Here is a 21,935-nt window from a genome sequence, read left to right as displayed (position 1 = left end):
AGGCTAGTTGGTTTATAAAAAGGTTATTACGTTTACAACAAGGCTAATTTTATGAAAAGGTTAGTTTGGCCTGTTCTTCCTCCAGGTTCTACTGTGTTCCTCCAGGTTCTACTGAGGACAGGACCGCACCAGAGAGTTCCTGCCTGCGTTTAGTGGAACATCTACAACCAGAGAGGGTTCTGTGGTTCAGTACGGCATGGTTCCCCTCCTGGGCTTGGTGCTGTTACTGGCTGCTCGAGGACGCTGCCATAGCAACCAGACTGAGACAGAGCCCTCTGATTGGCTGATGAGTGACAACCATCCAGCCTTCCTCAGTGGTACAGACTCCCCCTGGGTCCTAGAGCCTGACTCCTCTCACCCGGTCACCTCGTCCCCAGGAACCCTCCCCCTCCCTGGGGCACAGCGTGTCTCTCCTGCTGGAGACAAGCCTGCACATCTCTCCTCCTCCAACAACGTGTCTGGTGTTCCCCTGCGCTCTCTAGCGCCCCCCAGCTGCCTGCAGGCCATGTCTATAAAGACAGCCTTCAAGTATGTGAACAGCGCGCTGGGCTTGGTGATCTTTGTGGTGGGCGTGGTGGGGAACGGCACCCTGCTGAGGATCCTGTACCAGAACAGGGCCATGAGGACGGGGCCCAACGCCCTCATTGCCAGCCTGGCCCTGGGAGATATCATCTACATCACCATCGACATCCCCATCAACATCTACAAGGTGGGGCGTGCACACACACACGTAGAAACACACACACACCTCATGGGTTGGGTGCAGAGAGCTACACAAATGATGACACAACAAACTGCTGACAGTGTTCTGTGTGTGTGTGTGTGTGTATTCTGTGTGTGTGTGTGTGTGGTGTGTGTGTGTGTAGCTGCTGGTGATGCGCTGGCCCTTCGCAGGGTCCTCACTGGGAGTGTTTCTGTGTAAGATGGTTCCCTTCCTGCAGAAGACCTCTGTGGGAATCACCGTGCTCAACCTGTGTTTCCTCAGTGTGGACAGGTGACACACACCACACATACACACAGGATACACACACCACACATACACACAGGATACACACACCACACACACACAGGATACACACACCACACACATACACAGGATACACACACCACACACACATACACAGGATACACACACCACACACATACACAGGATACACACACCACACACACATACACAGGATACACACACCACACACATACACAGGATACACACACCACACACACATACACAGGATACACACACCACACACATACACAGGATACACACACCACACACACATACACAGGATACACACACCACACACACACACAGGATACACACACCACACACACACACAGGATACACACACCACACACATACACAGGATACACACACACCACACACACAGGATACACACACCACACACATACACAGGATACACACACCACACACATACACAGGATACACACACCACACACACATACACAGGATACACACACCACACACATACACAGGATACACACACCACACACACCACACAGGATACACACACCACACACATACACAGGATACACACACCACACACATACACAGGATACACACACCACACACATACACAGGATACACACACCACACACATACACAGGATACACACACCACACACATACACAGGATACACACACCACACACATACACAGGATACACACACCACACACATACACAGGATACACACAGCACACACATACACAGGATACACACACCACACACATACACACAGAATACACTTACACAAATTGTTCTGTAAACTCATTCTGATGTCTGTGTATCTGTGTGTGGGCACTATATGTGTTTGTGTGTGTGGACACTGTATGTGTGTGTGTGGGCACTGTGTGTGTGTATCTGTGTGTGTGTGTGTATGTGTATGTGTGCAGGTACCGGGCGGTGACCTCGTGGAGCAGGGTGCAGGCCGTGGGGGTCCCCAGGTCCACGGTGGTGGAGATCTGCTGCATCTGGCTGCTGTCCATGCTGCTGGCGGTGCCTGAAGCGCTGGGCTTCACCGTGGTCACCTTCTCCTACAGGAACACCTCCATGCACACCTGCATGCTTTACCCACAATCCCCCTTCATGACGGTGAGCACGGGGGGGTGAATATGTGTCCTGTGTGTGTGTTCCCTGCCTGCAATCTATCGGATGCATATCTAGAGTAAACACTGTTCAGCTCTGTGTGTGTGTGTGTAGGTGTGTGTGTGTGAGTGTAACCAGGCTGTAGAAAAGAACATCTAATTGCTCTTTGGCATACAGCCCAGCACTAGCCCTGGACCATCAAAATGCTTCTAGAATGTTTTAGTCTGAAAGTTCCAGGTTCTAGAAGTGTGCTCCGGTCGCATGTTCTAGAACTCTCTGTTATGTTCCAGTTCTACAGGGACGCGAAGGACTGGTGGCTGTTTGGGTTCTACTTCTGCATTCCGCTGGCGTGTTCCGGGCTGTTCTACAGCCTGATGACCTGCGAGATGTTACGTCATCGCAAGGGCAGCCTCTGCATAGCTCTCAGTGAACACCTGAAACAGGTACACACTACACACATCCACACTACACACTACACACTACACACACACTCTCTGACCTCACAGGCACCCTTCCTCCCCCCTCCCCCCTCCCCCTCCCCCCTCTCCCCTCCCCCCCAGAGGAGGGAGGTAGCGAAGGCCGTCTTCAGTCTGGTGGTGATCTTCGCTCTCTGCTGGTTTCCTCTCCACCTCAGCCGGATCCTGAAGAAGATGCTCTACTCCTCCTATGATGCTGGCCGCTGTGAGCTGCTGAAGTATGAACACACACACACACACACACACACACGCACACACACGCACACACACACGCACGCACGCGCACACGCACACACACACACACACGCACGCACGCACGCGCACACGCACGCACGCACACACACACACACGCACGCACGCACGCACACACACACACACACACACACACACACACACACAAGCATGAACCCATTAACTCTGTGTGTGTGTGTGTGTGTAGTTTCCTGCTGGTGCTGGACTATCTCAGTATAAACCTGGCCACTGTAAACTCCTGCATCAATCCCATCATCCTCTACTTTGTCAGCAAGAAGTTCAAAAACTGCTTCAAGGTAGGACTGTGTGTGTGTGGATAAATATATATGATGGAGTGTGTGTGTGTATATATTTCTGCTTTGGATAAAAGGATCTGCTACATGGATAAAATGTGAGAGTGTGTGTGTTTATATGTGTGTGTTTGTTTGTATGTGTGTGTTTAAGAGTGATCCAAACAGTGCCATGTTCCAGGAAGGGATGTTATAAATATAATTACAACGTCATGTGATAGTGGAGGGGGGAGAGAGGGAGGAAGGAGAGAGGGGAAAGAGAGAGGGAGGAAGGAGAGGAGAGAGAGGGAGAGAGGATGGAGAGAGGAAAGAAGGAGAGAGAGAGGAAGGAGAGAGAGAGGAAGGAGAGAGGGAGGAAGGAGGAAGGAAGGAGAGAGGGAGGAGCTGTTGAGGAAAAGAATATGTTTGTTAATTCAGTGCTCTGTCTCTCTCTCCCCCTCTCCCAGTCCTGTCTGTGTTGTTGGTGTGATTCTTCTTCTGTGGTAAACAGTGTGGTTCCCATCACCCCCAGCTTCCTGCACAAGAACCATGACCTGGACCAGCGCTGAACCCAGACTGGCCATGCCGGGGTGTGTGTGTGTGTGTGTGTGAGAGAGGCCACTATAAAGTGCTTAGATAATTATCATATAGATATGTTATTTCCGTAAGTGTTATATCATATTTAATAAAACATAATCATTCATCATCATCAGATAGATAATAAATATGTTTCTATATGCTGTTTTCTATATTCAGAGTCTGTATAAAAGTGAGTTACTGGTCTGTTAGAGGAGGCTCCATCAGTCTCTCAGCTGTCTGTCACAGGGAAGCTTCTGGAAATAAAGTGATTTTACTGATGAACCAGTGGCCTCCCTTTCTATACATCTGGTTGTGTGTGTGTTCGGGGGGGGGGGGGGGTTGTATGAGGAAAAAGTTGTAAATCTGATTTGATTAGATTTCCACTGTGCAGCATCCAATTAGACGTACACACACACAAATGTCTCATGTGGTTACCATATGAAACCAATATGGAACAAACCTCTCTGCTTGTTCTCAACTAGTCCCCCCTGTCACTTCACCCCTCTCCCCCCTCTCCTCTTTCCCCCTCTCCTCTCTCCCCCTCCCCTCTCTCCTCCCTCTTCTCTCTCTCCCTCCCCCTCTCTTCCCGTGTCTCTCTCTGGGTTTGTCTCCCCCACTGCTGCCCGAGGTGAACCGAGCAAACCGCACCGTAAAACAAGAGAAACACAACTTTCCATATTAGACGTTACAGAGCTGTATGTGAACCGGATAGCGTTGGTGTGTAGTGTGGTAGCAGGGTACGTAGTGTGGTAGCAGGGTGTGTAGTGTGGTGTGTAGTGTGTTAGTAGGGTGCGTAGTGTGGTAGCAGGGTGTGTAGTGTGGTGTGTAGTGTGTTAGTAGGGTGCGTAGTGTGTTAGTAGGGTGCGTAGTGTGGTAGCAGGGTGTGTAGTGTGGTGCGTAGTGTGTTAGTAGGGTGCGTAGTGTGGTAGCAGGGTGTGTAGTGTGGTGTGTAGTGTGGTAGCAGGGTGTGTAGTGTGGTGTGTAGTGTGGTAGCAGGGTGTGTAGTGTGGTGTGTAGTGTGGTAGCAGGGTGCGTAGTGTGGTGTGTAGTGTGTTAGTAGGGTGCGTAGTGTGGTAGCAGGGTGTGTAGTGTGGTAGCAATCATGAATATTGTTTTCCTGTTCGGATAGTCTGACCCCGGTGTCAGATTTGTTAAGCACTATTTTTTTTCTTTCATACTTTAGTTTTCATTGGTTTGGCAGCCCACCAATATGACCATAGCAGCCCACTGGTGGACCACGACCCACAGGTTGGGAATCATGGTTTAGCGCCTCTGGCTCTTCGGACATTTCTCTCTCCTCCCCTCCTCTCCTGTCCTCCTGTACTTCGCTCCTCCTCTCCTATTCTCTCCTCCTCCCCTCCCTTCCTCTCCTGTCCTCTCCAGAGACACACATACAGTCTGTGTGCTGTGCCAGTGACTCATGTCCTCTGATGATAATAAAGCTGATATAACAATGAAGGAAACTTGTTTCTGTGCACTCATCTGAATGTGTCCAGGTCTCATCCCTGGCACAGCAGAATTCACACAGCGCCCCCTGTGGTGTTCTGGTGGCACTGCACAGGCTCTCTATTGTCTCCATGTCTCTCTCTCTCTCTCTCTCTCTCTCTCTATCATTCTATATTTAGCTCTATTTTCCATCTCTATCACTGACATCTATCACCGTCTCAATCTCTCTACAAATATATCTCTATATCTCCATCTATCCATCTCTATGCCTCTTATCATCTATCTCTCTCAAATCTGTGGGTACCACACCTCATTATGCGAGTTCATCCCGTCTACTGTGGAGCAGTAGGGCACTAGGACCATGCTGCGACCCTCTGGCCTCTGTCTCGTGGATGTTCGGTCCACCGCTCACCTGCTGGAGGAGCTCGCGCCGCAACGAGAAAGAAAGAGGAGGAGGGATGTGACGATCACGGGCGGAGGGGCTGTCGGTCTCCGTCTCTCTCGCGCTCTGTCTCTCTCTCTCCCCTGCCGCAGCCATGCTGTCTCGCGCATCCAACGCTGCAGCCATAAACCGGCGACGCGTGTCTAGGGCGTGCAAGGAATGAAACACGGTTGGTTTAGTGTCTGTGACGCTTCAACCTCTAATTTAGGATTCGCCGGGATACCGGGGACCTCGAAAGGAGCGCACAAGAGCCCATAGCAACCATTTCGCCTGCGAGGACAACAGCCGTTCTCGCCTGTCACCGTGAACGTCTCTGAGCCCGCGCACTGTCGATTATTCTGGTATCAACCTGTCATGAGGATATTACCGGCATGATTGACTGGCCTTATCTATTGGGTGGAGTTTAACGGTGATAAACCAGAGAATCCCTTCCGACTATTGGAGCGTGATCTGGAGCTCAACGGAACATGCTCACGTAGTCTTGCTGCTGTTCGCAGCGGTGTTACCGGGCAGAACGGCTCGTTAGCAGGACGATACTCGTTGATGCAGGGATGTGATTAGTTTACCTTCGCCATTACCGTTACAAGAAACTGACCAGGCTCTGTTTGGATCCCGGTCATATCCACATGTGGTTCTCGGAGATTAGTGAGGTCTACACCACGATACGATTCGGTACTGGGACCGTGTGAGACTACGGAAGCAGCAATGTCTCTTAGTAAGAGTATTGAACTGGAGCATTTTGATGAGCGGGATAAAACACGCCGGGGCCGGACCACGCGCAGCAAAGGCACTGACACCGGCTCTGGCTCGCGGGGAAGCAGCCTGGTCCCGAGCCCCGCGCACAGCACCAACTGCAGCTACTACCGCACGCGCACACTCCAAGCGCTCACCTCGGAGAAGCGTGCCAAAAAGGTGAGATTTTACCGGAACGGAGACCGGTACTTCAAAGGGCTGGTGTATGCAGTCTCGAGCGACCGGTTTCGTTCTTATGACGCTCTGCTGATGGAACTCACTCGATCGCTCGCGGACAACCTGCACCTGCCACAGGGCGTGCGCACCATCTACACGGTGGACGGGACCAAGATCACGAGCTTGGACGAACTGGCGGAGGGTAAGGAGAGACACACAGCTGCCAATCACTCACGTGCACATCAATCACTCACGTCCACGTCATCAATGAAATCATATTAATGAAGGTCGCAGATTTTTTCGTTATTATCAGTATCAGCCCCATCACCACTGTGAGTCTATCAGGTTAGACTGTCTCCCCAGCAGCAACACACACACTTCCTGGTGGACCTCCAGCCTGTCTCTGATTGGCTGGTTGACCTCAAGTCTGTCTGTGATTGGCTATTGGTGCTCCATATTGTCTATGATTGGCCAGTGGAGCTGCAGCATGTCTGTGATTGGCTGTGTATGATTCACATTAATCTGTAATGCATTTGGCCTGGAATCAATCAAATAATAATTGAATGAATCTCAGATATGGATGGAAGAAGCATGACTGGAAACTGGGAGGGAGGGATGGCAGTAATGGGACTCTCAGGATAATGGAATAACTTGCCCAGTCTGGTGCAGTGAAACAGAGATGGACTTGCTTGCATCGAATCAACATTTATTTGTTTAGCCCTTTTTACATGCAAGCATGTCACAGAGGGCTTCACATATGCCCATAGAACTGCCCCTCAACCAACCTAAACCCTCAAGGAAGACAAGGAAAAACTCCCAGAAAAACTCCAGAAAAAATTGAAGAAACCTTGGGAGGAGCAATTCAGAGAGGGTACCCCTCCTCCAGAGATGGTTGGTAAGAGAGAGGAGCAGAACACAAGCTAAACATAGTCATACAGCAGGGAAGTGTCAATGGGTGTTGAAACACCCAAATCCAGTGTTCAACTTGGTAGATGTAGGAAGGGACTGGGAAACTGGCTGTTGATCGTCATGGAGACCAGGAGGTTTCCTGTTGGCGACCAGGTCCAGGCTCCTTCATGGATCAGAACTTGCTTTCTCTTTCTGAATCTCCTCACCTCTCCTCTCTAAGAGAGATTACGTCAGGGAGTCACAGGATTATGATGAAAATGTTCCTGCTAGAACGTTATGATGAAAATGTTCCTGCTAGAACGTTTTCCACGTCTGCTAAAGGAGAGAGATGCTGTGGTTGTCGGGGGCAACCGCATAGCAACCAATGTCACACAGTGTCACCAGTCAGCAAGGTCACACTGGGCAGTCCTTACCTGAGGGGATGAAGGGGGAGAGAGAGAGTGAGAGGGCTAGATACAGAGAGAGGGGGAGGAGGGGCAGAGGGGAGAGAGGGAGACAGGAAAGAGGGAAGAGAGGGAGACTGAATGACACAGACAGAGAGAGGGAGAGAGGAGGAGGGGTGTGGATTGCCTTATAAGGTAATCCATGTGAGGTCCAGCCGCCTGCAGACCCTAGACTGTGGAACAGCAGACCCTAGACTGTAGAACAGCAGACCCCAGACTGTAGAACAGCAGACCCTAGACTGTGGAACAGCTGAACCTAGACTGCGGAACAGCAGCACCTAGACTGTAGAACAGCAGAACCTAGACTGTGGAACAGCAGAACCTAGACTGTGGAACAGCAGAACCTACACTGAAGAACAGCAGAACCTAGACTGTGGAACAGCAGAACCTACACTGAAGAACAGCAGAACCTAGACTGTGGAACAGCAGAACCTAGACTGAAGAACAGCAGACCCTAGACTGTGGAACAGCAGAACCTAGACTGTGGAACAGCAGAACCTAGACTGAAGAACAGCAGAACCTAGACTGTGGAACAGCAGAACCTAGACTGTGGAACAGCAGAACCTACACTGAAGAACAGCAGAACCTAGACTGTGGAACAGCAGAACCTAGACTGTGGAACAGCAGAACCTACACTGAAGAACAGCAGACCCTAGACTGTGGAACAGCAGAACCTAGACTGTGGAACAGCAGAACCTAGACTGAAGAACAGCAGCACCTAGACTGTAGAACAGCAGAACCTAGACTGTGGGACAGCAGAACCTAGACTGAAGAACAGCAGACCCTAGACTGTGGAACAGCAGAACCTAGACTGTGGAACAGCAGAACCTACACTGAAGAACAGCAGAACCTAGACTGTGGAACAGCAGAACCTAGACTTAAGAACAGCAGACCCTAGACTGTGGAACAGCAGAACCTAGACTGTGGAACAGCAGAACCTACACTGAAGAACAGCAGACCCTAGACTGTGGAACAGCAGAACCTAGACTGTGGAACAGCAGAACCTACACTGAAGAACAGCAGAACATAGACTGTGGAACAGCAGAACCAGTGTACTGACAGGGTTAACACCAGAGGAAGGCTGCTTAGTATGTATTGATCTGGAGCACTGTGACTCTGAGATGATACTAACAACATCTGAGGGTTTCAAATGGAACTGCAATCAGAACGCCGTCCTGGGGCCACTGTGTGTGTGTGTGTGAGCGGGGGGGGGGGTGGGGGTGAGGGAAGGGGGGTAGGGGTGAGGGAGGGGGAGGTAGGGGTGAGGGAGGGGGTTAGGGGTGAGGGATGGGGGTAGGGGTGAGGGAGGGGGGGTAAGGGTGAGGGAGGGGGTAGGGGTGAGGAAGGGGGGGATAGGGGTGAGGGAGGGGGGGGTAGGGGTGAGGGAGGGGGTAGGGGTGAGGGAGGGGGGGATAGGGGTGAGGGAGGGGGGTAGGGGTGAGGGGGTTCAGGATTAGATCTGGGCAGTCAGGTTGGAGGAGACAGCAGGTGTCAAGTCTGCTCTCATCACACACACACACACAGTGTTTACGTCTCCTAACCCTTTCTCTCTCTCTCTCTCTCTCTCCCCCCCCCTTTCCTCCCCACCAAGGAGAGAACTATGTGTGTGCATCCAATGAGCCCTTCAGGAAGGAGGAGTACTCCAAGATCTCTGTCCCCAGCTGGAGGCCTGGGGCGGGGGTGGCAGGGAGGCCCGGGGTGGGGGGGGCCCGGGGGGAGGGCAGGGGGGAGGGCAGGGGGGAGGGAAAGGACTTCATCAAGCCCAAGCTAGTGACGGTGATCCGTAGCGGGGGGCGTCCCAGGAAGGCTGTGAGGATCCTCCTGAACAAGAAGACGGCCCAGTCCTTCAGCCAGGTCCTGGAAGACATCACAGACGCCATCAAGCTGGACTCTGGAGCCGTCAAGAAGATCTACACCCTAGACGGCAAGCAGGTGGGGAAGGAGGAGGGGTCGAGGGTGGGGTAAGAACTGGTTTGGGGAGAGGGGCAAGAAAAAGGAGTGTGCGCAGGGGAGGGGCAGGGTGTGTGTCATGACTGGGGAGGAATGTGAGTCATATAGACAGGCAGGGTTAACATCTGGTACCTGTCTATCTGCATGTTACCTGTCTATCTGCATGTTACCTGTCTGTCTAACAGTTACAAGAACTCAATGATCTGCAGGTCCGTTAGTTGGAACAGACAGTTTACAACTTGTGTATGTGTGTTCTCCTAGAGCAGGCTACCATTGTGCTGCAGTGTGGCTACCATGGCAACTACTTTCTCCCCTTCCCTCCTCACACACACACACACACACACAGTCACACACACACGGCAGTCCAGCAGAGTGATAGAAAGGGAGAAATTAGAGAGAGGAGAGAGGGAAGAGAGTTAAGAGGGAAAAGGAGAACAAACGGAGGGAGAGTGTAGAGGGTGAAAGGGAAGAGGAGAGGAGGAGCAGCAGGAGGAGCAGCAGGAGGAGCAGGAGGAGAGGAGAGATGCATTAGTATGCCAGAGTGCTTCTTCTGCAGAACAGGAGGGAACCCTGAAAGACTGATGTACTCACAGGGAGAGGGGGAGGGAGAGGGAGAGAGGGAAAACGGAGAGAGAGAGGGAGAGGAGGAAGGAGAGAGGGAGAGTTCCTTGGTGAGACATCTATTGTATTAACTGTGAGAGCTTCTCACCCAGTCACACAAAAGACACTTGTCTCACAGGAGGGGTGGGGCTGTGTGTGTGTGTGCGCGCATGTGCAGCCAAGCAAACAGACTAAGCTGCCAGTTTTCCCTAGCAACTGTACATATCATTCCTGTAAAAGCTTCTCTCTCTCTTTCCCTCTCTTTCCTCTCTCTCTCTCTCTCTCTCTCTCTCTCTCAAAGGATTGATATACGTTTGTATTTTATCCTCGAGACATTTTTGGAGAGTGTGTGTGTGTGTGTGTGATCTTATCGCCAGCGGCTAACATGATTAGAATTCTGGGACATCCAGCTCTCAGACTGCTTAGTCAGTCTGACAGTTAGACACACACATACACACACACTGCTGACTTGGTGACACGGTTTATTAGTTGTGGATGGAGACTACCTCTAGTGAATATATAGGACTGGGGTTTATGTGTGTGTTCCCTAGGTTACCAATGTGCATGTTTCCTAGGTGACAAGGATGTGTGTGTGTGTGTTTACTAGGTAACCTGTGTGTGGGTTGCCTGAGCGTGTGCGTGTGTGTTGCGTAGTTGGCCAATGTGTGTGTGTGTTTCCCAGGTCACCAGTGTGTGTGTATGCGTTGCCTAGGTAACCTGAGTGTGTGTGTGTGTTGCCCAGGTGACCAGCCTGCAGGACTTCTTCGGGGATGATGATGTGTTCATGGCGTGTGGGCTGGAGAAGTTCCGCTACGCTCAGGATGACTTCCTGCTCACGCACAGCGGCAAGACCCCGCCCTACCTCAGCGGTGAGGTCATCACCATTCTCACTGCTCATTGGTCCGTTCATTAGTGGATTCATTGAATGATTGATGGGTGTTTATCTAATTCCATCTATCTTTTTTCTATTTCTCTCTTTCAGAGTCCAGACTGAAGTCCTCTCGCTCCACCACTCCCCTCAAGCCTACATTACCCAGAAGCCTCTGCACCTCAGCCAAAACCCTGCCCAAAACTCCGCCCAGGACCAAGTCACCTGGCCCAGGTAGTAACTGCAGCCCCAACACTTCTAACTCATCAGACACTAGCACTCACACTGCTTATTATCACTTAATTTGGCCAATCCCAGACTGATCATCTTTTCCCTTCTCCAGCCAATGAGACAGCCGGGCAGGCAGCTGTGGTGAGGTCAGCCAGGGCTAGCCCCTCCCCCACCAGCCCAGGAGCCAGGCACAACCTCAAGGTAAGGAGGGGGGAGGGTGGAGGGACCAGGAGAGTACAGATGTCTCAAGAAAAGAAGAAGCACTTATGACATTACTGGAGGCTAAACTCTCTCTGTCCTCTTTCACCTCTCTCCTCCCTCTGTTCCCCTCCTCCCTCCCCTCTCCTCTCCTCTCCTCTCCTCTCCTCTCCTCTCCTCTCCTCTCCTCTCCTCTCCTCTCCTCTCCTCTCCTCTCCTCTCCTCTCTCCTCCCTCTGTTCCCCTCCTCCCTCCCCTCTCCTCTCCTCTCCTCTCCTCTCCTCTCCTCTCCTCTCCTCTCCTCTCCTCTCCTCTCCTCTCCTCTCCTCTCCTCTCCTCTCCTCTCCTCTCCTCTCCTCTCCTCCTCCTCCCCTCCCCTCCCGTCCTCCCTCCCCCTCCACCCCTCTCCTCCTCCCCTCCCCTCTCCACTCCTCCCTCCCCTCCTCCCCTCCCCTCCCTCCCTCCCCTCTCCTCCTCCTCCCGTCCTCCCTCCCCCTCCTCCCCCTCCCCCTCCCCTCCCCTCCCGTCCTCCCTCCCCCTCCTCCCCTCTCCTCCTCCCCTCCCGTCCTCCCTCCCCCCCTCTCCTCCTCCCCTCCCCTCTCCACTCCTCCCTCCCCTCCCCTCCCTCCCTCCCTCCCTCCCTCCCTCCCTCCCTCCCTCCCTCCCTCCCTCCCTCCCTCCCTCCCTCCCTCCCTCCCCTCTCCTCCTCCTCCCCTCCTCCCTCCCCCTCCTCCCCTCTCCTCCTCCCCTCCCCCCTCCACTCCTCCCTCCCTCCCCTCCCCTCCCCTCCCCTCCCCTCCCCTCCCCTCCCCTCTCCTCTCCTCTCCTCCCCTCCCCTCTCCTCCCCTCTCCTCTCCTCTCCTCTCCTCTCCTCTCCTCTCCTCTCCTCTCCTCTCCTCCCCTCCCCTCCCCTCTCCTCTCCTCTCCTCTCCTCTCCTCTCCTCCTCCCCTCCCCTCCTCAGATCTCTCCTCTTCATGCTTCATCAGATGTAAATGGTGCAGCAGATCACACAGACGAGCTCAGCCCTGAAGGTACACGTGTGTGTGTGTGTGTTTCCACGTGTGTGTGTGTGTGTTTCCACGTGTGTGTGTGTGTTTCCACGTGTGTGTGTGTGTTTCCACGTGTGTGTGTGCATGTCTGCATGTGTGTGTGTTTACCTGTGTGTATCCACGTGTGTGTGTGCATGTGTGTGATACAGGTTGGCACATCTGGCAATATCACGCCACCTCACCATGCCAACCAGCATGAAGCAGTGTGTGTGTGTGTGTGTGTGTGTGTGTGTGTGTGCGCGCGTGCTGACCTGCCCTGCCCTGTGTGCTCCAGTGAACGGGAACACAGAGCTGTCGTCCTGTAAGATCAGAGAGAAGTACCAGGTGGGCCGTGTGATCGGAGACGGGAACTTTGCTGTGGTGAAGGAGTGTGTGGAGAGGTAGGTACACACACACACACACACTCACAGTAGTAGTAGCGTGATATCCTGCTGGTGACATGCTGTGTGTGTGTGTGTGTCAGGTCTACAGGACAAGAGTTTGCTCTGAAGATCATTGACAAAGCTCGCTGCTGTGGGAAGGTAATGTACTCAGCAACAACAGTGTTCAGGATTGATTGATACCAGTACACAAACTCAGTGTTGATTGATTTTTAGTAATGATATCAGTATTGTTGTGTGTGTATGGTGTGTGTGTATGGTGTGTGTGTGTGTGTGTGTGTGTGAGCAGGAGCACCTGATAGAGAACGAGGTGGCTGTGTTGAGGAAGGTTCGCCACCCCAGCATCATCCAGCTGATTGAGGTGGACGAGACTCCCACAGAGCTGTTCCTGGTCATGGAGCTGGTCAAGGTACACACACACACACTACACACACACACTACACACACACACTACACACTACACACACACTACACACATTTATTTCAATATGAATTTGACACAAATACCGTAAATCTTCATAATGATAAAGTCTGTTTGTTTGTTGGTGTTGTTTATACGTATGTGTGTATATGTATGTGTTAACTGTGTGTGTGTGTGTGTTTGCAGGGAGGGGACCTCTTCGATGCCATCACATCCTCCACCAAGTACACAGAGAGAGACGCCAGTGCCATGGTGTTCAACCTGGCCGGAGCCCTCAAGTACCTGCACAGCATGAGCATCGTGCACAGGGACATCAAGCCAGAGAACCTGCTGGTACACACACACACACACACACACTATATACACACACACTTTTCTGCCTCCATTCTTTCCCCATGTCAGATGGTGTGTGTGTGTCCCCAGGTGTGTGAGTATCCAGACAGTACCAAGTCTCTGAAGCTGGGGGACTTTGGCCTGGCCACGCTGGTGGAGGGGCCCCTGTACACCGTCTGTGGAACCCCCACCTATGTGGCCCCGGAGATCATAGCAGAGACAGGGTACAGCCACGTGTCTGTCTGTGTGTGTGTGTGTCTGTGAGTGAGGTATTGCAATCAAAACATTCTCAAAACGACTTCATTCTATAGCTCTAACATTCTAGAACTCTGGCATTCTAAAGCTCCAACATTCTAGAATTCTAGCATTCTAGAGCTCCAACATTCAAGCTCTAACATTGTAGTAAGCTAACGTCCTAGTACGCCAACATTCTACGACTACTACATTGTTGGACAGTATTTGTTTGGGAGAGGGAGACGGAGAAAGATGGAGACAATCTGTTTGAGAGAAGCTAGGTTAATCTTTTCTTGTGTGCGTGACAGCAAGATAAGCACTCATCTCACTCACACACACACAGACACACACAAGAAAACCCTATTCACTCTCTTGTGTGTCAGAGAGAGAAAGAGAGAGATAAGTGTTTGAATGTGTGTGAGAGTGGAGTGGCTGGTGTACAGTGTGTGTGTGTGTGTGAGCGAGAGAGAGATGAGTGGTTTGTGTGAGTGTGTGAGCGAGAGAGATGAGTGGTTTGTGTATGCAGGTGTGTGTGTGTGTGTGTGTGTGAGCGAGAGAGATGAGTGGTTTGTGTATGCAGGTGTGTGTATGTGTGTGTGTGTGTGTGTGTGTGTGTGAGCGAGAGAGATGAGTGGTTTGTGTATGCAGGTGTGTATGTTTCCTGTCTCTGTCTGAACTGTACTGTTGTTTAAACTTCCGTTCTACGATACAGTTGTCTGTGTGTGTCTGTGTGTGTGTGTTTGTGTGTGTGAGCGAGAGAGGGGCAGTGTGAGCGAGTACTAAAAGATAAACTACTACCTTGATCTCACCCTCCTTCTGTGTGTGTGTGTGTGTGTGTGTGTCAGGTACGGTCTTAAGGTAGATATCTGGGCTGCAGGAGTGATTGCCTACATCCTGCTCTGTGGGTTCCCCCCCTTCCGTAGGTCAGTTGGTACGACCCAACACACACACATACACAAACACTTACTGGAATCAATACTGATCCATACTCATAACATCCTCCCCCTCCTCCCCTCCTCCAGTGAGAACAACGTTCAGGAGGAGCTGTTTGAGCAGATCCTGAGGGGGAAGCTAGAGTTCCCCTCCCCCGACTGGGACAACATCAGCCTGCCTGCCAAGGTAGAGAACATCACAACTCCACAGTGCACAACCCAATCATATGAGAAAAGGTCAAGCTGAAGACCTATTACTGACTCTGTCATGTGACCCATGTCTCAGATGCTGATTGGTCAGATGCTGCAGGTGAACGTGGGGTCTCGCTGCACAGCCGAGGAAGTTCTGTCTCAACCCTGGGTGACGGTACGCACACACACTCACACACACACACACACACTCACACTCAGCTTTCTGACATTACTCACCATTGTGTGTTATCTCCAGGATGAACCTACTGCAGAGGGTCACAGTGTTCCCATGGAGACATCATCTGTGCCCCCCGCCCAGACGGAGACCAGCCCCACCCTCCAGACCAGACCCCTCCCCTCTCCTCTCTGCTGATCAGACCCCTCCCCTCTCCTCTCTGCTGATCAGACCCCTCCCCTCCCCTCTCCTCTCTGCTGATCAGACCCCTCCCCTCCCCTCTCCTCTATGCTGATCAGACCCCTCCCCTCCCCTCTCCTCTATGCTGATCAGACCCCTCCCCTCCCCTCTCCTCTATGCTGATCAGACCCCTCCCCTCTCCTCTATGCTGATCAGACCCCTCCCCTCCCCTCTCCTCTCTGCTGATCAGACCCCTCCCCTCTCCTCTCTGCTGATCAGACCCCTCCCCTCTCCTCTCTGCTGATCAGACCCCTCCCCTCTCCTCTCTGCTGATCAGACCCCTCCCCTCTCCTCTCTGCTGATCAGACCCCTCCCCTCTCCTCTCTGCTGATCAGACCCCTCCCCTCTCCTCTCTGCTGATCAGACCCCTCCCCTCTCCTCTCTGCTGATCAGACCCCTCCCCTCTCCTCTCTGCTGATCAGACCCCTCCCCTCTCCTCTCTGCTGATCAGACCCCTCCCCTCTCCTCTCTGCTGATCAGACCCCTCCCCTCTCCTCTCTGCTGATCAGACCCCTCCCCTCTCCTCTCTGCTGATCAGACCCCTCCCCTCCCCTCTCCTCTCTGCTGATCAGACCCCTCCCCTCTCCTCTCTGCTGATCAGACCCCTCCCCTCCCCTCTCCTCTCTGCTGATCAGACCCCTCCCCTCCCCTCTCCTCTCTGCTGATCAGACCCCTCCCCTCTCCTCTCTGCTGATCAGACCCCTCCCCTCCCCTCTCCTCTCTGCTGATCAGACCCCTCCCCTCCCCTCTCCTCTCTGCTGATCAGACCCCTCCCCTCCCCTCTCCTCTCTGCTGATCAGACCCCTCCCCTCTCGTGTCCTTTCCGACTCTCTCTCTCTCCTTAACTTACTCATATCTCTCTTAGCGATCTCTCCTCTACTGTCTTCCACCCCCCTCCCCCTCCCTCTGACACCTCCAAGGAGAGGGTTGTGTGTGTGTATAGTGTGTACATATCATCCTGTATATAGTATTGTGTGTGTGTGTGTGTGTCCAGTAGGATTCCTGTAGCGGTCTCCAAGAGAGAGCTGGCCTCAGAAACTGTTGTTGGGGAATCATGACCCAGCGCTTTAGTCTCATCTTGATATTTCAGTCCTAGGAGTGTGTGTGTGTGTGTGTGTGTGTGTTGGAGGACAGATGAGCAGTTGGTCTCCTAGCTTGGCTGACTCTTCTTTACACCCGTAGTTGTACCTGTTAAACAACAATCCCACCGTTCAGTGTTCCAGAGTGCTCCTGAGTTCTAGAGTTCTGTTATTATTCTAGACTCTTCACCACATGTCCCTCCTCTGAGCTCTGCAGCACTACAGCTACTGTAGAAGGGTTTTAGAAGTATTGTACAAGTGCTGCAGGCCTCTGAACCAAGTTCTACTTGTTATGACCAGAAACTCAAACCATTATGATGATGATGATCATAGTGATGGTGTGAAACTCCCTCCTCCTGGTCGAACCATCTGACAATATCATATCATACGTTCCCAAGCCAACACCCATGTAGCCCTATGTGTGTGTGTGTGTGTGTGTAAACAGGGTTACAATCCTGCTTTGTATTTGTGAAACGAAGGAACCAGAAAGTGCATCAAACTGTGATAATAAAACCTGAACCATGCTGTGTCTGCGTGCTGAAACGACTCAGACAGGAAACACAATAGAAACCTGAACAGTTGCGGTTTGTGAAAGATAAGAAATTCAAGTGAACACCACAACCCTGAGTCCACCGCGGCTCCGACAAGGACAGTAAACCTACAGACTAACAGGTGGAATAGCTGTGTGCTGGAATGAACCTTGTTTGGGCATTCATTTTTGGGAACTAATAACATTAAATACATGAAACGTATACTTCCGCTCCTATATTGAACAACCTGTCTGCATGTCTATGTTGTGTGTAGTAGGACATAGAACCTGGAGTGGAACTGCTGCCTCATGCTGTGGCTTTTGGGTCAGAGGTCAGGGTCCTCCTCAGCACAGCAGGGGTCAGAGGTCAGGGTCCTCCTCAGCACAGCAGGGGTCAGAGGTCAGGGTCCGGCGGTTTCAACAGCATTTGGTAGCTGCAGTAAAGAACTGTCCATACTACCACCATCGCCTTCCCCAGACACACACACACACACGTTAACACACACACACAGACACTCGTTAACACACACCCAGACACAAACACACACACAGACACATGTTAACACACCCCCAGACACCAACACACGTTAACACACACGTTAAAACACACCCAGACACACCACAGGAGCAGCCAGTAGGTCTCACCACTTCCTGTTAGCAGCTGTAAGGTTTCTCTCTCCATTGACACTCCCTCCTTGTAGAGGTCCACCAACAGCAGGTTCCTACAAGGCACTGCACTTCCTCCTGTCACCACCAGAGGGCAGTAGCTCATATCTGAGCACCTTGGCTCAGAGAAACACAGAATCAGGAATCACCATCATTACATCTCATCAGGATTTTATTTGGATTAAAAAGCTTGGCAGGAATCTGAGAGTAGCACAGTTATCAACCAGTCAAACACGTAAACACACGACAGCCATGACATGACCTGTCTTGTGCCAGGAGCCCACATTCCAGGCTCAGGGCCACAGGCAGCAGTGTCAGGAACTGGTCTAACTAGTCCGCCCTAGAACCACAATACAAACATCAGTACAACCTCCACAATCATCTTTAGGCTGCAATAGTATTTAGAATCCAAAACAAAGTAGTAGTGTAGAGTTCTGGAATGTAGTAGAGTTCTAGAACTTTGTAGAGTTTTGAAATGTAGTAGTGTTCTAGAATGTAGTAGAGTTCTAGAAGTTTGTAGAGTTTTGAAATGTAGTAGTGTTCTAGAAGTTTGTCCAGTTAGAAGAGTTCCAGAATGTAAGATATGTAGTTCTGTAGTCCTTAGGTCAGCAGGGATATGTAGTTCTGTAGTCCTCAGGTCAGCAGGGATATGTAGTTCTGTAGTCCTCAGGTCAGCAGGGATATGTAGTTCTGTAGTCCTCAGGTCAGCAGGGATATGTAGTACTGTAGTCCTCAGGTCAGCAGAGATATGTAGTTCTGTAGTCCTCAGGTAAGCAGAGATATGTAGTCCTCGGGTCAGCAGGGATGTGTAGTTCTGTAGTCCTCAGGTCAGCAGGGATATGTAGTCCTCGGGTCAGCAGGGATGTGTAGTTCTGTAGTCCTCAGGTCAGCAGGGATATGTAGTTTTTGGGCACCAGACCACGCTTCCCACCTGCATCCCCAATAAACCACTTCTCATCCATAGACTCCACCCCTGTTACCAGGTCACCAGCCTGTGTGGAGGGGAGGGGGGGGGGGTTAATGAACTGAAAGGTGACAGTACAAATAGTCACACACACACACTCTGTAACACACGACCTACCTTCAGAGTCAGTTCATCCTCACTTTCTGCGCTGAAGTCAAACAAGACCTGGGCCACACCCACAACCATAGTCTGGCCTGCTTTTGGCTTAGCTGCAGAGAAAACAGGAAGTGAAACCAAAACAGACAGGTGGAGAGACTGTCTAGTTCACTGTAGCTAGTGTGAGTGTGTACCTGTGTGAGTGTATCTGTCCAGGTGTGTGTGTGTGTGTGTGTGTACCTGTCCAGGTGTGTGTGTGTGTGTGTGTGTGTACCTGTCCAGGTGTGTGTGTGTGTGTGTACCTGTCCAGGTGTGTGTGTGTGTGTGTGTACCTTTCCAGGTGTTTGTGTGTGTGTGTGTATCTGTCCAGGTGCGTGTGTGTGTGTGTGTACCTGTCCAGGTGCGTGTGTGTGTGTTTACCTGTCCAGGTGTGTGTGTGTGTACCTGTCCAGGTGTGTGTGTGTGTGTGTACCTGTCCAGGTGTGTGTGTGTGTGTGTGTACCTGTCCAGGGGCGTGTGAAGGCGGAGGGGTAGAGGCCCTCCCTGCTGCCCAGTCTTCCTCTGCTCCAGGCTGCGTCGACGCGCTGGGTCACTGTGATCAGCGCCCCCTTCAGGAAGGACAGGTCGTCTGCAGTCTGACCCGGGAAGTCAAACAGAGCCACCTCCCAGCCCTCCCCCTGCACACACACAGACACACACACAGACACATTACAACAAATGAGCACATTCTAGCACATATACTCAATGTGGTCAGGAAGGTGTGTGTGTGTGTGTGTGTGTACCTCATCGTGGTCAGGTGTGTTAGTCTCCGTTGTCAACTCGGATGTCGTGTGGGCAACCATCCGTTTCCCTGACGACGGGGAGAGCTGCTCCACCCCCTGGGTGAAGCTGAGAGGGAAGATCCCCATTCGCCCGTGGACCTGGCCCCGCCCCCACTCTAGACCAATCACCTCAGTCAGGGCGATGACATCACCCTGGGAGAAGGTGAGCTCATCCTTGTCCGCTCCCTCAAAGTCAAATCTGGCAACACACCACGGGCCACTGCACACACACACACAGGGGGTCTGTAGTGTGTGTGTGTGAGTGTGTGGTTGAGTGAGTGTGTGTGAGTGTGTGGTTGAGTGAGTGTGTGTGAGTGTCGGCTCACCTGCCAGGTGCTGGTGTGGTCATGTTCTTCTGATGACTGAGGTGGTCTGGTAAGATGAGCTGAAGGAGAGAGAGGGGGAGAGAGACCTGCGTAGGTAAACAAACCAAAACTAGTCTTCTTCATCCTCTTCCTCAACATGTAACACCTACCTGCAGCTCCGATAGGTTCTTCTCTTTACAGACTGGCTCTGATTGGTCGACATGTTCTGATTCATAGTCCAGTTCAAGGAGAGGTTTTGATTGGTCAGAGAGAGGAGTGATGACCTTCGTTGATCCCTGTAGCTCTTTATCATCCAGTAGGCTTTCATTGGGGGAGGGGCTTGTGTCCTCCAGAACCCCCAGCACTTCCTGTTCCTGTTTCTAAGCCACAAACGCGGTGATTTAGTGACCAGACCACCTGGTGTGTGTGTGTGTGTGTGCTGGTGTGTGTGTGCTGGTGTGTGTGTCGGTGTGTGTGTGTGTGTGCCTGTGTGTGTGTGTGTGCCGGTGTGTGTGTGTGCCTGTGTGTGTGTGCCGGTGTGTGTGTGTGTGTGCCGGTGTGTGTGCGCTGGTGTGTGTGTGTGTGTGTGTGCCTGTGTGTGCTGGTGTGCCTGTGTGTGCTGGTGTGTGTGTGTGCTGGTGTGTGTGTGTGTGTGCCTGTGTGTGTGTGTGTGTGTGTGTGTGCGCGTGTGTGTGCTGGTGTGTGTGTGTGTGTGTGTGCCGGTGTGTGTGTGTGTGTACCATGTAGCTGTTGAAGAGAGGGTGTCCAGGTGTGGGTCTGGGAGGAAGAGGCGGGCCCTTCCTGCTTGCCCTCTGACCCCGTGTCTGATTGGCTGGCCCAGTCTGGGGAGGGGGTGGTCTGCCAGGGCTGGCCCTGATTGGAGGAGGGCGCAGGGGGAGGTGCTTAACCCCTGAAGGCCTGGGACAGAGAGAGGTTAGTGTGTGTGTGTGTTTATGTGTGTGTACGTGTGTGTGTGTATGTGTGAGGAACGAACACAGCCTTACCGGGGAGGAAGAGGAGGGTCAGGTGAAGAGCTTGCAGGTTTGGAGGGGGGGGTCTTCCTTTGGGCTGGGGATGGGGCAGAGCCTGGGTTAGAGGCAGAGGGTCTCAAACCAGGTTTGGAGGCTGGGGAGGGAGGCCTGAGGCCAGGTTTGGAGGCTGGGGCTGGGGGGCTGCAGTCTCCTGCTAACAGATGGGTCATGGACCAACACTCAGGGGCTCACTCAGGCTGGATGAAATATACTGACACACACAGATCCTGTTGTTTTCATTTCACATGCTGTATTACGTAATAAATAACCTCTTTCTCTCTCTACTCCTCCTCCCTCTCTCTCTCTCTCCTCTCTCTCTCTACTACTCCTCCCTCTCTCTCTCTCTCCTCTCTCTCTCTACTCCCCCTCTCTCCCTCTCTCTCCTTCTCTCCCTGTTCACACTCTCAAACACTCTATTGTACACTGCAGCCAGGGGCTTACCTCATTCACACACTCTCACTCTAACACACACACACACACTCTCTCTCTCTCACACACACACACACGCACACACTCTCTCACACACACACTCTCTCACACACACACACACACGCACACTCACCGCTGGCTCTGCGGCCTGACGTCGGTGCTGATGGTTTGTGAGTGACAGCTGGACGAGGGGGCGTGGCCTTGGGGAGGGAGGAGGAGGAAGAAGAGGGGGGGCTCTGGAGGTCTGTGGAGGGTTTAGGGGGCAGAGCCAGAACAACCTGCCCAGCCAGGGTGCTCCTCTCCTGGGGAGGCATCACTGCACTGGCTCTAGGGCCTGCTGGAGGTCTGGGAGGGGGGCGAGGTGGGAGGGAGGGCAGGTCTAT

General features: G+C 52.3%; 3 protein-coding genes across 3 annotated transcripts in view; 2 read left to right on the top strand and 1 right to left on the bottom strand.

Moving 5' to 3' along the window:
- Positions 1–196: 196 nt before the first annotated feature.
- On the top strand, positions 197–3,920 carry LOC146221571 (endothelin receptor type B-like). The gene is made up of 7 exons (XM_084691353.1): positions 197–709; positions 867–994; positions 1,912–2,110; positions 2,395–2,547; positions 2,665–2,798; positions 3,020–3,128; positions 3,569–3,920. The coding sequence occupies exons 1-7, from the start codon at positions 197–199 to the stop codon at positions 3,668–3,670; spliced, it is 1,338 nt and encodes a 445-aa protein (XP_084547479.1). The 3' UTR covers positions 3,671–3,920.
- A 1,672-nt stretch (positions 3,921–5,592) lies between these two features.
- Positions 5,593–15,619, top strand: LOC146221570 (serine/threonine-protein kinase DCLK2-like). Its single transcript, XM_084691352.1, has 15 exons — positions 5,593–6,679; positions 9,421–9,761; positions 11,122–11,248; positions 11,362–11,481; positions 11,591–11,679; positions 12,638–12,707; positions 13,000–13,105; positions 13,189–13,246; positions 13,395–13,514; positions 13,713–13,859; positions 13,950–14,083; positions 14,939–15,016; positions 15,116–15,212; positions 15,312–15,392; positions 15,474–15,619. The coding sequence occupies exons 1-15, from the start codon at positions 6,274–6,276 to the stop codon at positions 15,588–15,590; spliced, it is 2,091 nt and encodes a 696-aa protein (XP_084547478.1). The 5' UTR covers positions 5,593–6,273; the 3' UTR covers positions 15,591–15,619.
- A 2,441-nt stretch (positions 15,620–18,060) lies between these two features.
- Positions 18,061–21,935, bottom strand: part of LOC146221569 (uncharacterized) — a 10,159-nt gene continuing 6,284 nt past the window's right edge. Inside the window, exons 7-14 of the mRNA XM_084692046.1 lie at positions 21,686–21,931; positions 20,833–21,107; positions 20,263–20,472; positions 20,114–20,172; positions 19,749–20,007; positions 19,469–19,643; positions 18,988–19,079; positions 18,061–18,898 (exon numbers count right to left, since the gene is read on the bottom strand). Coding sequence (XP_084548172.1) covers positions 18,788–18,898; positions 18,988–19,079; positions 19,469–19,643; positions 19,749–20,007; positions 20,114–20,172; positions 20,263–20,472; positions 20,833–21,107; positions 21,686–21,931 — 1,427 coding nt within the window. The 3' untranslated portion in view covers positions 18,061–18,787. The remainder of the gene's footprint in view (positions 18,899–18,987; positions 19,080–19,468; positions 19,644–19,748; positions 20,008–20,113; positions 20,173–20,262; positions 20,473–20,832; positions 21,108–21,685; positions 21,932–21,935) is intronic.

Source organism: Hypomesus nipponensis, chromosome 25 (assembly GCF_054491055.1).
Source record: "Hypomesus nipponensis isolate SF chromosome 25, ASM5449105v1, whole genome shotgun sequence".
NCBI classification, from domain to species: Eukaryota; Metazoa; Chordata; class Actinopteri; order Osmeriformes; family Osmeridae; genus Hypomesus; species Hypomesus nipponensis.
Note: the sequence above shows the minus strand (reverse complement) of the source record. Positions and strands in the feature narration are given on the sequence as shown.